Below are 13,309 nucleotides of genomic sequence, written 5' to 3'. Positions count from 1 at the left end.
GCCAGTCTGGGCAACATACAAGTTCTCACCCCTTATCCTCCAAGTTTGCCGGTGGCTTTCCAAACCGAGGTTAATTTGCCATTTATGGGCATCAATCAGAGCAATGTTAAGAAGGCCAAACACATGGAAAGCCAAAACACTCAGGCAAAAAAAAGAAAAAACCTAAATGAAAGATCTCTGTGAGTGAGATCCCAGTGGAAAGAACAGGTCTTCAAAGAAGGAGGTACCTTTCTCTGAAGGGAGGAGAGAACCTCCACTTTGACTATGACCTTGTCTAAACAAGATAAGAGTCGGAGAACTCAAGGGGCTTCCATAGCCTTGGAAACTCATGACTGGAGCATGGGGAGATTACTGAGGCCATAAACAAGAGTGTCAATTTGTAAAGTCAACAACAGGAGTCACTGTGCACTTACTCCTCATGTAGGATCTCTGTCCTTAGTGTGCTGTACATTGAGACTTAATGCTATAACGAGTACTCAAACAATATATTTCACTCTGTGTTTCTATGGGGGTGCAAACTGTTGAAAGCTTTACTTAATGTATACTAAACTGATCTTCTGTAAAAAAAAAAAAAAAAAGAAGAAGAAGAAGAAGAAATTATCAATTCCCAACTTGACTCTCACTGGGCTTAAACATGACAATAGGTCTGATCTGATTTCATCATCATTTAAAAAATCATCTATTATTTTTCACTTTATGTTTCTGTGTGGGAGCAAACTGTTGAAATCTTTACTTAATGTATGCTAAACTGATCTTCTGTATATAAAGAGAATCGAAAATGAATCTTGATGTGGATGGAAGGGGAGAGGGAGTGGGAGAGGGGAGGGTTGCGGGTGGGAGGGACGTTATGGGGGGGAAGCCATTGTAATCCATAAGCTGTACTTTGGAAATTTATATTCATTAAATAAAAAAGTTAAAAAAAAAAAAAAGGCCAAACAAAGCCTAAACCCATGACCCTACAACCTTTGCCTGACTCTGTGGAGCCGGCCAGACAAAGATAGGTCTTTCTCACTGGTCTCTCTGCTAAACACAAGTTCTTTCTCATCCCTACTTTGAACCCTAAACTCCTCATAGAAAAAGTCCAGCTGTCCCTATTCTCAGAAAAGATGAGTGCAATTACAAAAAGGGGAACATTCAGAAATTGCATTCACGGGTTCTCTACTCCTCTCCTGAAGACCCTTGCTCTGCAGCCCTCGGCCCTTGCTGCCCCATTCCCCTCCTTTTTCCCGCAGCCACACACCAAGCCACGTATTCATCTTCTTAGAGCTGCAGTGCTCCAGCTGTGGCAGAATAGAGACATCAATGTCTTCCTTCGGTTCTTCTTTGGCGAAAGTCTAAGGAAGAAATGGGGGCCAGAGGACAGATGTTGCCTCCCTCACCAACTCCGCTCAGTTCCTCCCTCCCAACCACGCAGCAGCTTTCCTACAAAACCTTCAATAGCGAAGCCAAATCCCCCCACCTAGGCCTGGACACAGTCTCCTTAACACTTCGGCAAGAGCGTGTTCCCCTCTTTCCCAGGTGCCTAGAAGTTCTACACATCCTTCCCAGACCCCCAGCACTCCCTGTCTTCAAATAAATCCAGAGGCCTCTGAGGGGCCCTTCTAGGAGAAGAGGAAGAGCCACCGATATACAGATGGCAGGAAAACACTGACTCACAGGGCGACTTCATTCCTCAAGGCCACACTCAGCCCCCAGGGCCCTGATGGCTGGCACTGCTCAGCCTCTAGAGTATACCTCGATGGTCCGGTGCAAGGGGTCTACAATCTGCCAGATGGCAAGAGTGAGGACATCCATGCCCACCAGCAGGCCCACTGTGGCATACAGTTTCCAGGGCTCCAGGGTCTGAGTAAACACACACAGTACAGGCACATCAGCAGGGGACAGTCCTGAGAGCTCCAGCAGCCAAGACACTGGGAGCTGGGTTGGGGAGCGGCTCACCTTCCTCCATTCCTTCTTTTCCTCCTTCTTTGTGAAGACTGTGTGAACCCACCAAATCTTGGTGAACATGGAGCCATAGCCCAGACTGAAGCCCAGGCCAAGGAGCCAGAGGCGGGCCTAGAAAAGGACAGAGGACACAGACAGAACAGGGTGGGGCAGAAGGTGGGACTTCAGCTAGGAGGGGAAGGACTGTGGGAGCAAGCGTGGGCAGGCAGCAGATGACAAAGTAGGCAGGATGCAGCCAGGGGGTAACGCACATGGGGAGGGTAAGGACAGGGGATAGTGCCCCCCTTCAACAACTCCTCCCATCCATCTCCTACTTTGCCACCACAGTGATCTTGCTAAAAATCCTCCTGCTTTTAGTGGCCAAACACCTCTGCCCAGCCTTCAGTGCCTACAGGTTACAAGCTGAACACCTCCAGATGGGATACAAAACCCTTCACAACATGATCCCAGCCACCTGTCCACCCTCCCAGCACATCACCTACCTCATGCCCAGCCATGCTGACCTATTCACTTTCCTCTGATCTACTCTCGTGTCTGCTCATCACACAATGTTCACTGCTCCTGGAGTAACCCTCCTCTATATTCTCTAGCAGGCCAAGCCCCACATGTCCTTTGATGTCCAGTCAACCCAACCACTGGACTGGGTGTGAGCTGCTTCTCTGCTCTACTCAGACACGCTGCAGCCAGAACAGATAACACCTGGTAGACTGTGTGTACATGTGTGTTCAAATTCCATTTGCATAGCTGCGTGATCAAGACAGGAATGGGGACAGAGGAAAGAGAGAGTAAAGATGGGCAGAATCAGGAAAGAGAGCAGGTGTTTCCTTCTAGCATAACAGAGAATGGCTCACACATCACTGTTAAAGCCAGCCTGTCCCCACAGCCCTAGAACCTCCCATGAACCAGTGAATTCCAGATGCCCTCTTCCCTGTGTGACAGTGGCCCCTTCCCCCAAGTCTCTCTGTTCTGTTTAGATCATCCTATCAAACCCCAACTAAGGCTCCCACAGGAAGTCCACGTTCAGGTTCTCAGCCCCCACACCAGACAAGGCACCTTTGTTCAAGGGCTCTTTGTGCAGACCCCCTTTCTTCGTCTTCAGTACTCCCCCTCTCTGCAAAGCATGCCATGGCAACCTTGGAACTGACAATGAGGCACATAATAGAAAAGACTCAGAGAGAAGGGACGGAGCCAGAGATCAGAGGACTGATGCTACGAGGAAGGAATGGGGGCAAGAGCCAGGGAAAGGCAAGGCAGGGAACCAGAAATCGTGGAAGGTGCTCCTGAGAGGCGTGGGAGCACCACGTTCTGTGAGGTGCCTGACCACAACCTCCTCACCTGGCAGACGAAGGGGAACTGGTTTCTATGGATGTGGTAACCATCCAGCCCAAGGGGGAAGACAGCAGCTAATGCCAGAGAACAGCCCACGGCAGTCAGATTGTTCAGGTTGGGCTGTGAGTTCTGGATATAACTAGGGCAGAGGCGGAGAAGGTGGGAGAGGGAGAGAGAACAGAATTACTCCCTATTCTCTGGAAAGGCTCAGCTCTCCAAATATCACACAACTGCGTGACCCCAGCTCCAAGGTCATGGGATTAAAGGAAGAAAGGCTTGGAGCAACCAACAGAGCCTGGGTCTTAGGTTGGAGTTACAGCTGCAGAGGGCTTCCACCAGAATACACCTGATTTATACAGAACCAGGACTATGTCATCTGGTCCCAAAGGTTGGTCAGCTGTTTTTTCCAGTCAGCTGCTTTGGAAAAGGGTGGGGTGGAGGGTCCTATCTGGACCCCTACTTTCATTCTCAGTTAAGTCACAATGAAAACCTGTGAACCATGGCCTTAGGAGCTACGCACATTTCATTCCTGTCCCCTTTAAGGAGCATGATCATTATCTTGGAAGGGATAATGACAGAAGAGATACTTACCGGACATGGGAATTGTAGATGTTAAAGGAGAGACAGACAACAGCTAGGACAATGCCCAGGCTGGAGAGAACTGAGACGGAGATGAAGAGTTTCTGTGACAGGAAGCGGAATGTCGTGATGACCAGGGTCTGGTCAGCTGGGGGATTCCCTCCTGCATGGAACAAGAAAGGGGAAAAGAGAAAGAAAGGAGGACTAAGGAATGCAGACAGGATAGGCAGAGGGGTGGAGGACAAGGCAGCCCACAGACAGGAGTCTTTGGCTGTGGACATGAGGCCTAACTGTCCTCAGCAAGGACAGGCAGAATGTTCCTTGGCTAGAGCCCTCAGGGAACAACCAGAAATGAAATGAGAAGATGGAGTGAATGGTCCATCCAGAGGCTGGGACAGGCTGAGGTCTATCACCTTGGCTGTGGGCTCTGTTTTTAACTGTTTATTCTTTCAGTTTGTCTGTCTGTCTTGCAGCAAAGGAAAATGGGAGGGGGAAAAGATAGGGGTAGCTGAGAAATTTTGTGAGGTCTCTTGTAACCCAAATTATAAGCTGCACAAAACAATTATAGAATCATAAAACTAAAGGGGCCTTCAAGTAGATTTAATGGGGCTTCCTAATCGTGGGCAAACAAAAATTAAAATAAAAATAAGCAAATTGGAGATTTTACCCCTAGAAGTGTGATATTTCCAACGATATTTTCCAGTTATCATTAAGGGGAAGTTCAAATTTGTCAGATTCACCAAAAAATTTAAAAAAAAACTAATTGCAATTTGCTTAGTTTAAAGGGCGGGGAGGATAATTTAGGCCATGCAGCATTTATAGCAGTACAGAGCGTTGTCCTAAATTCAAATTATTAAAAAAAAACTGCAAAGCTCCAGCAGTGCTGGGAACAGCTAGATTGCAGTCGGGCAGGGCAGATGGAGCCATCTCCAAAGGCTGTGCCTCCCCCGCTCCATCCTCCAGGTGCTCAGCCTTTCTTCTGCAGTTGGTCCTTTTTGCCCACCTCCAGCATCCTTCCCATCTCCTATTGCTTAGCCCACCAAGTACACAAAGAATAACTGCTCACTTCCCCTCTTTAGAAAGCACACTTTAGTAGACGACAATTACATGAGGTTTTGCATCCTGTCCGATAGCTTAAGCAACTGTTTCCCTGACAGAGACAAAGAGGCAGCTCCAGGCTTGAAGTAGCTGGTTCAGATTAATCAAGGCACCAGGACACCTGGGAAACCCACATGGAGTTTCCATTTCCCGCCCCCTGCCCACCCTCTGCCTCTAATCCTGCTACCCAGCAATGTACTATTAAAAATAGTACAACCCACCGCCTATTCTGTCTCCAAATACGCCAGTCTCCCCAAACCCACGTCTTGGAGGTTGTATTCACTGTCTCTTAATCCTTACCCCTGGCCTCTCTCCCAGCCACATTTCAACTCAACAGCACCCACCACCCGCCCCTCATGCAAGCCCATGAGACTTTTCCTTGACTGTTTAGAGGGCTTGAAGGAAAACGTAAACAGGATGGATGAACTTACCAATCCACTTATCTGTTTTGGACCAGGAAAGAGCATCCTTTGTGCTGTCATAGTAGCCAATCTTCTTATAGCTGCCACCTGGGCAGAAGACAATAAAAGGAGTGACCTGGATAGGTGAGGTGTCTATCATGGGTACTTTCAACTCCCCACTTCCCTAACACTGCTTCCCATGGTTGTCCCTAATGTTATCTTCAACTGAGCCTAAAAGATGCTTATAAGGATCTGGGGGTTGCTTGAATCAGCAATGTGACTTAAGAGTAATATAAGGTGGTTCCCAAGGCAACTCAAATAAATAAGAATATCTCATATATTTAAAGCTCTTACATGAGGAAGGCTCTGCAATACGTCTGCCACCCCTTTCACTGCCTCACACCTCTCTAGCAAGATGTTTCTCACTTTGATGCTGGCTTCTAAAGCTTTAAACATATTTCTGCTTATTCTCTCTCTTTTGATGGACAGAATCACAGGATCTATCTTCCCAGTGGCTTTCATTTTAATTTTAGAAATTTCTCTTCCGTTGGCTTGGGCTCTAATCCCTTCTGCTTCTTAAAGAGCCACTAAGTGAAATCTAGTCACTCCTACGATTTTTGTTGTAGAACTGCCCTAGTTAACAAAATTATTCTTTCAAAAGCCAACTCACACCCCTTTCACCATGGCTGAAGTCCATTGCCTCTTGTTCTGGATACAAATAAGAATGGAGAGGATGTGGGAGTTTGAGAGAGGGGAGGGAAGAAACTGTTCACAAAAGGCCAAGAAACTGGTCCCTTGCCCATGCCTTGTGAAGCTGAGTGGGATGCAGTTGACACAGTAACTCAGAAGTTTTCAGAGGCCAGCATTTGTGGCCACTTGGGAGTCACCTGGTGGATGAGAGCTCTCTTTCCCTCTGTATCTTTCCATCTATCACATAAATAATTTTTAAAAGAAGTTTTTCATATACATAAATGTGCTGAATTATAAGAAAATACAACTGGGGTTGGCCCTGTGGTGTAGAAGGTCAAGCTGCTGCCTGCAGTGCTGGCATCCCATATGGGCACTGGTTTAGGTCCCAGTTGCTCCACTTCTGATCCAGCTGTCTGCTAATGTGCCTGGGAGAACAGCAGTGGATGGCCCCAGTGCTTGGGCCCATGCACCCATGTGGTAGACACAGAAGAGGCTCCTGGCTTCAGCCTGGCCCAGCTCTAGCCATTGCAGCCATCTGGGAAGTGAATCAGCAAATGGAAGATCTCTCTCTCTCTTCTCTCTCTCTCTCTGTACCTCTACAAAAGGAAGGAAGGAAGGGAGAGAGGGAGGGAGGGAGGGAGGGGAGAAAGGGAAAAGACAATCTAGAAAAGCCAAACTATAGATACCTCAGGAATGACGGAATGACAGTTTACCTAGTAGGGAAACTCAACAAGTTTCCTTTTAAAAATATCAGGTTTTGGGTCAGCATTATGGTGCATCTGCTTACTCTGCCACTTGTAACTCTAGCATCCTACACTAAAGTACTAATTTGAGTCCTGGCTGATCCAGCTTCCTGCTAATGTGCCTGGGGAGGCAGTGGCTAATGGCCCAAGCACTTAGGCCCTGCAACTCACACAGCAGACCCAGATGAAGCTCCTGGCTCCTGGCTTCAGCCTGACGCAGCCTGGCTATTGCAGACACTTGGGGAGTGAACCAGTGGATGGAAGATCTCTCTCTCTCTCTCTCTCTCTCTCTCTCTCATGTTCTTCCTTTCAAATAAATTTTCAGGAAATAGCAGCTTTCTAGATTGATCTTTTCTGTGTCTGTAAGTATGCACTGTTGGGTCATTAATCCCTCATCCCAAGTCACCAAAGGAAAATGTCCAGAACCAAAACAGAAGCCACTGAGAAAAGAGAGCCTACTTTCAATCTGCACACCCATTTTCAAGAATACAACAATGCACTCAAAGAGAACTATCCCATGTCAGCTTTTTATTAAAACTGCTTCAGGGCTTGACACACACAGTAAGAGGAAACAGCAGGAGGCAGGAGGGCCAGGCAATCTTGTGCTGTCTCAGGTGTTCTCCTAGCCCAGTCCCAGCCTGGTGGCTCCCCCCCCCCCCCGAGTCCTGGCCTTGCACTCACCCTGTAGCTGTTCGATGAGTGTCCACGCCATCCGAGAACCGCTGGCATCAAATACCACATGGCCCTGAGGGAGAGAAACATGTGGAGGAAGGCAAAGGGGATAAAAGCAGAGCAAAAAGGGAACATCAGGGACTCTGAATCCTTCTGTTATTGATGTAATTGAGCTTCTGAATGAATGCTATTTATGGCATCTCCCTGCATATAGGACATACCCCAGATGCCCATACCCTAGATTTTAGAAACAGTATTCTTTTGAGAACAGCTTCACCCATGAGATTTGAATGGAAAAATCCCCCAGACAGAGCACCAGGAAGCCTGGCTCCTGGCTGTGTGGCCTGAGCAAGTCACCGCACCCACCCTGGGCACTCATTCTCTCACTTTAAGAGGAATGAGGAGGTTTTTTCAGACTATTTCCTCTTTCAAAATCCTACAATTCCCACCCGACTCATAAATACCTGGACTGGTTTGAAAAGAAATGAAGGAAGGAGAAAACGAGGGGAGAACACATGTTTTTTTTTTTTTTCCTTATCATCTTGTATGGGTTTTTCTGGTTTGGGGATCCCTGCTCCCCTGGCCTGAGACTGAGGATGGCGAAGAATAGGCAGAGAAGTTGGAGAGCACATGTGCCTAGGAGGGGGCATCTGTGAAGGGGCCCTCACAAAGAGGAGGACGAGTGGGTCTGAAGAAGGTGCCATAACTCACAGAGACACCCTCGAAGGATGAGGAGTTCATCGCCCGGTAGATTTGGTCCGTAATGGTCTGGTTATTGTAGTTGAAGTCCTCCAGGCGCACACCTGAACGGCCACCCCCTCCAGATGTCTTGTTCAGGGCTAGTGCCAAGGCCCAGATGGCATCATAGGCCAGAGGTGCCTCCTGGAAGCCTCCAGTCTCTTCCGGGTGCCTTTTGAGTCGCTTGGTTAATTTCTCCACAAACTCCTGGGATGTCTGGAAAGGGAAGAACATGAGGAAAGGATTAGAATGTGTGTGTGTTGGGAGGAGGGGGTGGAGACACCCAATTCTGACTCTGGTTTATGTTCATATTGTCAGGTTGAACATATTGCACATTCAAAATCTGTAACCACACCCATGTGTCTCTTAGATTGAAAGCTACCACACTACATCAGGGATTATCCAGATCCAAAAGTCTTAACATGCATAGTTACTAGCTCAGAAGTAAAGAAAAGTCTGAAACATCTTGGATAGGCATTGTGGTGCAGCAGATGAAGCCACCCCTTGCAACAGTAGCATCCCATATCAGAGCACTGGTTCCAATGCCAGCTGCTCCTCTTCTGATCCAGCTCCCTGCTAATGCACCTGTGAAAGCAGCAGAAGATCCCCAACTACTTGGGCCCCTGCCACCTACATAAGATTCCAAGATGGAGTTCCTGGCTCCTGGTTTTGGCCTGGTCCAGATCATTCTGTTGTGGCTATTTGGGGAGTGAACCAGTGGATGGAAGATCTCTTTCTCTCTTTCTGCCACTCTGTCTTTCAAAGAAATTTTAAAGAATAGGAAAAAAAAAAAGGAAACACTCTGATAACGAATGGTAAAGGATAGAAAGGAGAGACAGACACAGGAAGAGACAGGGCACTCTAATGAAGAGCTACGATGTCGGTGCTCTCTCACCCTTCAGACTTTCTCAACAGCATTGGCCCAGGGCCTGATGGTTCCTCCAGTTCCAAAAATGCTAGAAAAAGGAATACCATAGCCTTTCCCACTCTGTTTGTCAGCCAGGAAGATTTCTCTTCAGCACACCAGCTTGTTGCCATCCTGGAATGCTTTCAGCTCACTTCCTCTGACAGCGTTTTCAGAAGACCAGGATTACAGAAACACCCTTCACATTTTCGAAGCCTGTTATCCAGTTCTACCAAGCCTCTCCCAGTACTCAATCTTCCTTTGCCAAGAAAGCTAAAAACCAGTTCCTTTAACACTGCATGAAGTGGGGCAGAGATGTAACTCTGTGCCCCTGGTCGTAAGACTTTTTGGCTAAATGGTCATCAGGTAAACTGCTTAACCTCCTGAAACTCCCTCCACACAGTGGAGGGGAAGAAATTCACATCTTCCTTTCCCTGTCTCTCAGAAACCACACAAGGGAAAGCTCGGCAACTACTTCTCAGCAAAGCACAAGCAGCCCCTGTGGGAATCCCACAAATAATCATTTGAATTTGGAGCATATTAGCACATAAAATGTAATGAAGGAATGAATAAATGAATGGAAAAAAAAAAAAACTCTTTGCTCCTAATACCCTGCTACTTTTTTTGTATTCAACTTTCTGTGGGGGGAGGGGGGGTGTGGAATATGCAGAAATCCTGCAGTGTGGTGTAGTGGAAGCAGCCAGCGCTGTGAGGACACACAGGCCTGGGCTCTCCTACACTCCTCTCTTAATCATTAGCATTTAGCACTGTGACCAGCCTCTAATGGACAAGGAATAAATGTCCATGCATTACAGAAGCAAAAATATCATGTGTGATACTATAATAGTGGGGATATGTCATTACTCCTTGGTCCAAGCTCACCAATTATACACCAAGAGTGAAGGCTCGTGTGAACAATGAACTTTGGATGGGTGAATTCACTGCATCAATGTAGGCTCATGAACTGTAACACATGTACCACTCTGCTGGGGGATGCTGAGAATGGGGAAGGCTGTGTATGTATGAAGATGTACAGGAACTTTTTACCTTCCTCTCAATTTTGGTGTAAACCCAAATTTCCCCTAAAAGATCTTTTTTAAAAAACACGGTCTGGGGTTCAGCATTCTGGCACAGCAGGTTGTACATAGTGGTTGAGTTATCACCTGCAATGCTGGCATCCCATAAGAGTGCTCATTCCAGGGAGCTGCTCCACTACCAATCCAGCTCCTGGCTAATGCACCTGGGACAGCAGTGGAAGGTGGCCCAAGTGCTTGGGTCCCTGCCACCAACATGGCAGACCCAGATGGAGTTCCAATTGCGGTCATTTTGGGAGTGAACAAGCAGGTGGACGATCTCTCTGTCTCTCCCTGGCATAGTGGGTAAAGCTGCCACTTGTGATGCTGCCATCCCATATGTTCAAGACCTAGCTGCTCCATTTCTGATCCATCTCCCTGCTGATGGCCTGGGAAAAGCAGCAGAAAACGGCCTGAGGGCTCGGGCCCCTGCTACCCATGTGGGAGAACTGGAAGAAGCTCCTGGCTCCTGGTTTCAGCCTGGCCCAGCCTTGGCCATTGTGGCCATCTGGGGAGTGAACCAGCTGATGAAGATTTCTCTCTCTCTCTTTCTCTCTCTCCTTCTTTCCCACTCTCTCTGTAACTCTGACTTTCAAATAAACAAATCTTCTAAAAAGAGAGAGATTTACTCCTAAATAAACAGATCTTTACAAAATAAGTGGGGCTGGTGTTGTGGTATAGCAGGTTAAGCTGCCGCCTCCAGTGGGCACCACCAGTTCAAGACTCGGCTGTTTCACTTCCAGTTCAGCTCCCTGCTAATGCACCTGGGAAAGCAGCAGAGAACGGCTCAATCCTTGGGTCCCTGCACCCATGTGGGAAACCTGAAAGAAGCTCCTGGTTCCAGGCCAGACTATTGCGGCAATCTGAAGAATAAAGCAGCAGATGGAAGATTTCTCTGTCTCTGTCTCTCCCCTTCTTTCTAACTCTGCTTTTCAAATAAATAAAATAAATATTATAAAAAGTAATAAATTACTTGCAGCCCTTGCACTGGCCGGCGCCGTGGCTCACTAGGCTAATCCTCCACCTGTGGCACCGGCACCCTGGGTTCTAGTCCTGGCTGGGGCGCTGGATTCTGTCCCGGCTGCTCCTCTTCCAGTCCAGCTCTCTGCTGTGGCCCGGGAGTGCAGTGGAGGATGGCCCAGGCCCTGAACCTACATGGGAGACCAGGAGGAAGCACCTGGCTCCTGGCTTCAGATCGGCGCAGCGCACAGGCCTCAATGCGCAGGCCGTAGCGGCCACTTGGGTGATGAACCAACGGAAAAAGGAAGACCTTTCTCTCTGTCTCTCTCTCTGTCTAACTCTGCCTGTAAAAAAAAAAAAAAAAAAAAAAAAAAAAAAAAAAAACACTCAAAGTGGCAGGCATCCCAAACATAAAAAAAAAAAGAGTACTCAAATTAAATTTTTTAAAATCTCATTGAATAAATAAGCCAACAGATAGATTTCAATTCTAACTAATCCCCTTACCTGTTATGAAATCTCTAACAAGATAGCAAACCTCACAAGCTGGCTATTCAGCTTTAAAATGGGAATAATACTAATATTACCTTTAAAAGACAGTGCAAGGGGCCGGCGCCGCGGCTCAACAGGCTAATCCTCCACCTAGCGGCGCCGGCACACTGGGTTCTAGTCCCGGTAGGGGCGCCGGATTCTTTCCCGGTTGCCCCTCTTCCAGGCCAGCTCTCTGCTGTGGCCAGGGAGTGCAGTGGAGGATAGCCCAGGTGCTTGGGCCCTACACCCCATGGGAGACCAGGAGAAGTACCTGGCTCCTGCCATCGGATCAGCGTGGTGCGCCGGCCGCAGTGGCCGTTGGAGGGTGAACCAACGGCAAAAGGAAGACCTTTCTCTCTCTCTCTCTCTCACTGTCCACTCTGCCTGCCAAAAAAAAAAAAAAAAAAAAAAAGACAGTGCAAGGATGAAATAAGAATGTGTTTAAAATGCTGGGAATAAAGGTTCAACATGTGGCAGAGTGAGTTAAGCTGTCCTGAATAGCACAGGCATCTCATATGGGAGCCAGTTTAAGCCCCAGCCACTCCACTTATAATCCAGCTCCCTGTTAATACACTTGGAAAAGCATCAGAAGATGGCCCAAGTCCTTGGGCCCCTGCTACCCAAGTGAGAGACTTAAATAAAGCTGCTAGTTCCTGGCTTCGGCCTGGTCCAGCCCCAGCTATTGTAGCAATTTGGGGAGTGAACCAGTGGATAGAAGATCTCTCACACTCTCTCTCCCTGTCTCTTCCACCCCTCTCTGTAACTTTATCTCTCAAATAAATTAATTAATTTAAAAAATTAAGAAAAAATATGCTGGGTACAAAGTAAGTTACTTTATCACTTTGTGAATTTCCCTGCCTCAATTTCACCTTCTTTTTTTCTTTTTCTTTTTTTTTTCTTTTTTTTTTTTTTTTTGACAGGCAGAGTGGACAGTGAGAGAGAGAGAGAGAGAGAGAGAGAGAGAGAAAGGTCTTCCTTTTGCCGTTGGTTCACCCTCCAACGGCCACCGCGGCCGGCGCACCACGCTGATCCGAAGGCAGGAGCCAGGTACTTCTCCTGGTCTCCCATGGGGTGCAGGGCCCAAGCACCTGGGCCATCCTCCACTGCACTCCCTGGCCACAGCAGAGAGCTGGCCTGGAAGAGGGGCAACCGGGACAGAATCCGGAGCCCCGACCGGGACTAGAACCCGGTGTGCCGGCGCTGCAAGGCGGAGGATTAGCCTAGTGAGCCGCGGCGCCAGCAATTTCACCTTCTTTAGATACTCAGGTTTACAATTCCAATTCAGTATCAAGTCTGGTATCTTCAATTGACTCTAAAGCATTTGTAAGTATAAGATCAATAATCACAAATTCAAAATATCCAAGATTAAACTCAGCTTTTCCTTACCCTCTAACATTTCCCAGTACGTGAGATTGAAACTTGGAAATTACATAAACCCTTTTAAATCACCAAATCCGTATTAATTCTTTTGTTAAAATGTTTCATTAATATCCTCTCTACCTCTACAGCATGATGAGATGATGATGATGATGATGATGATGATGATATGATAATGGCTAATATTTATATTTTCTTTACTAAGTGCCAGGCTCTTCATTAAGATACATTTACCAATTTATTTAATTCATATGTCTAAGAATTATCCGATTC

The 13,309-nt window shown here is 47.3% G+C and overlaps 1 protein-coding gene across 8 annotated transcripts in view; it reads right to left on the bottom strand.

Moving 5' to 3' along the window:
• Positions 1 to 13,309, bottom strand: part of GABBR1 (gamma-aminobutyric acid type B receptor subunit 1) — a 63,510-nt gene that overhangs the window by 34,779 nt on the left and 15,422 nt on the right. For all 8 annotated transcript variants that reach the window (XM_051855794.2, XM_051855795.2, XM_051855796.2 and 5 more), the window contains exons 12-19: positions 8,168 to 8,410; positions 7,466 to 7,529; positions 5,382 to 5,459; positions 3,865 to 4,015; positions 3,280 to 3,412; positions 1,939 to 2,055; positions 1,735 to 1,842; positions 1,241 to 1,334 (exon numbers count right to left, since the gene is read on the bottom strand). In XM_051855794.2, the coding sequence (XP_051711754.1) occupies positions 1,241 to 1,334; positions 1,735 to 1,842; positions 1,939 to 2,055; positions 3,280 to 3,412; positions 3,865 to 4,015; positions 5,382 to 5,459; positions 7,466 to 7,529; positions 8,168 to 8,410 (988 nt within the window). The remainder of the gene's footprint in view (positions 1 to 1,240; positions 1,335 to 1,734; positions 1,843 to 1,938; positions 2,056 to 3,279; positions 3,413 to 3,864; positions 4,016 to 5,381; positions 5,460 to 7,465; positions 7,530 to 8,167; positions 8,411 to 13,309) is intronic.

Source organism: Oryctolagus cuniculus, chromosome 5, assembly GCF_964237555.1.
Source record: "Oryctolagus cuniculus chromosome 5, mOryCun1.1, whole genome shotgun sequence".
In the NCBI taxonomy this organism is placed as follows: domain Eukaryota; kingdom Metazoa; phylum Chordata; class Mammalia; order Lagomorpha; family Leporidae; genus Oryctolagus; species Oryctolagus cuniculus.
This window is presented reverse-complemented; position numbering and strand designations above follow the sequence as displayed.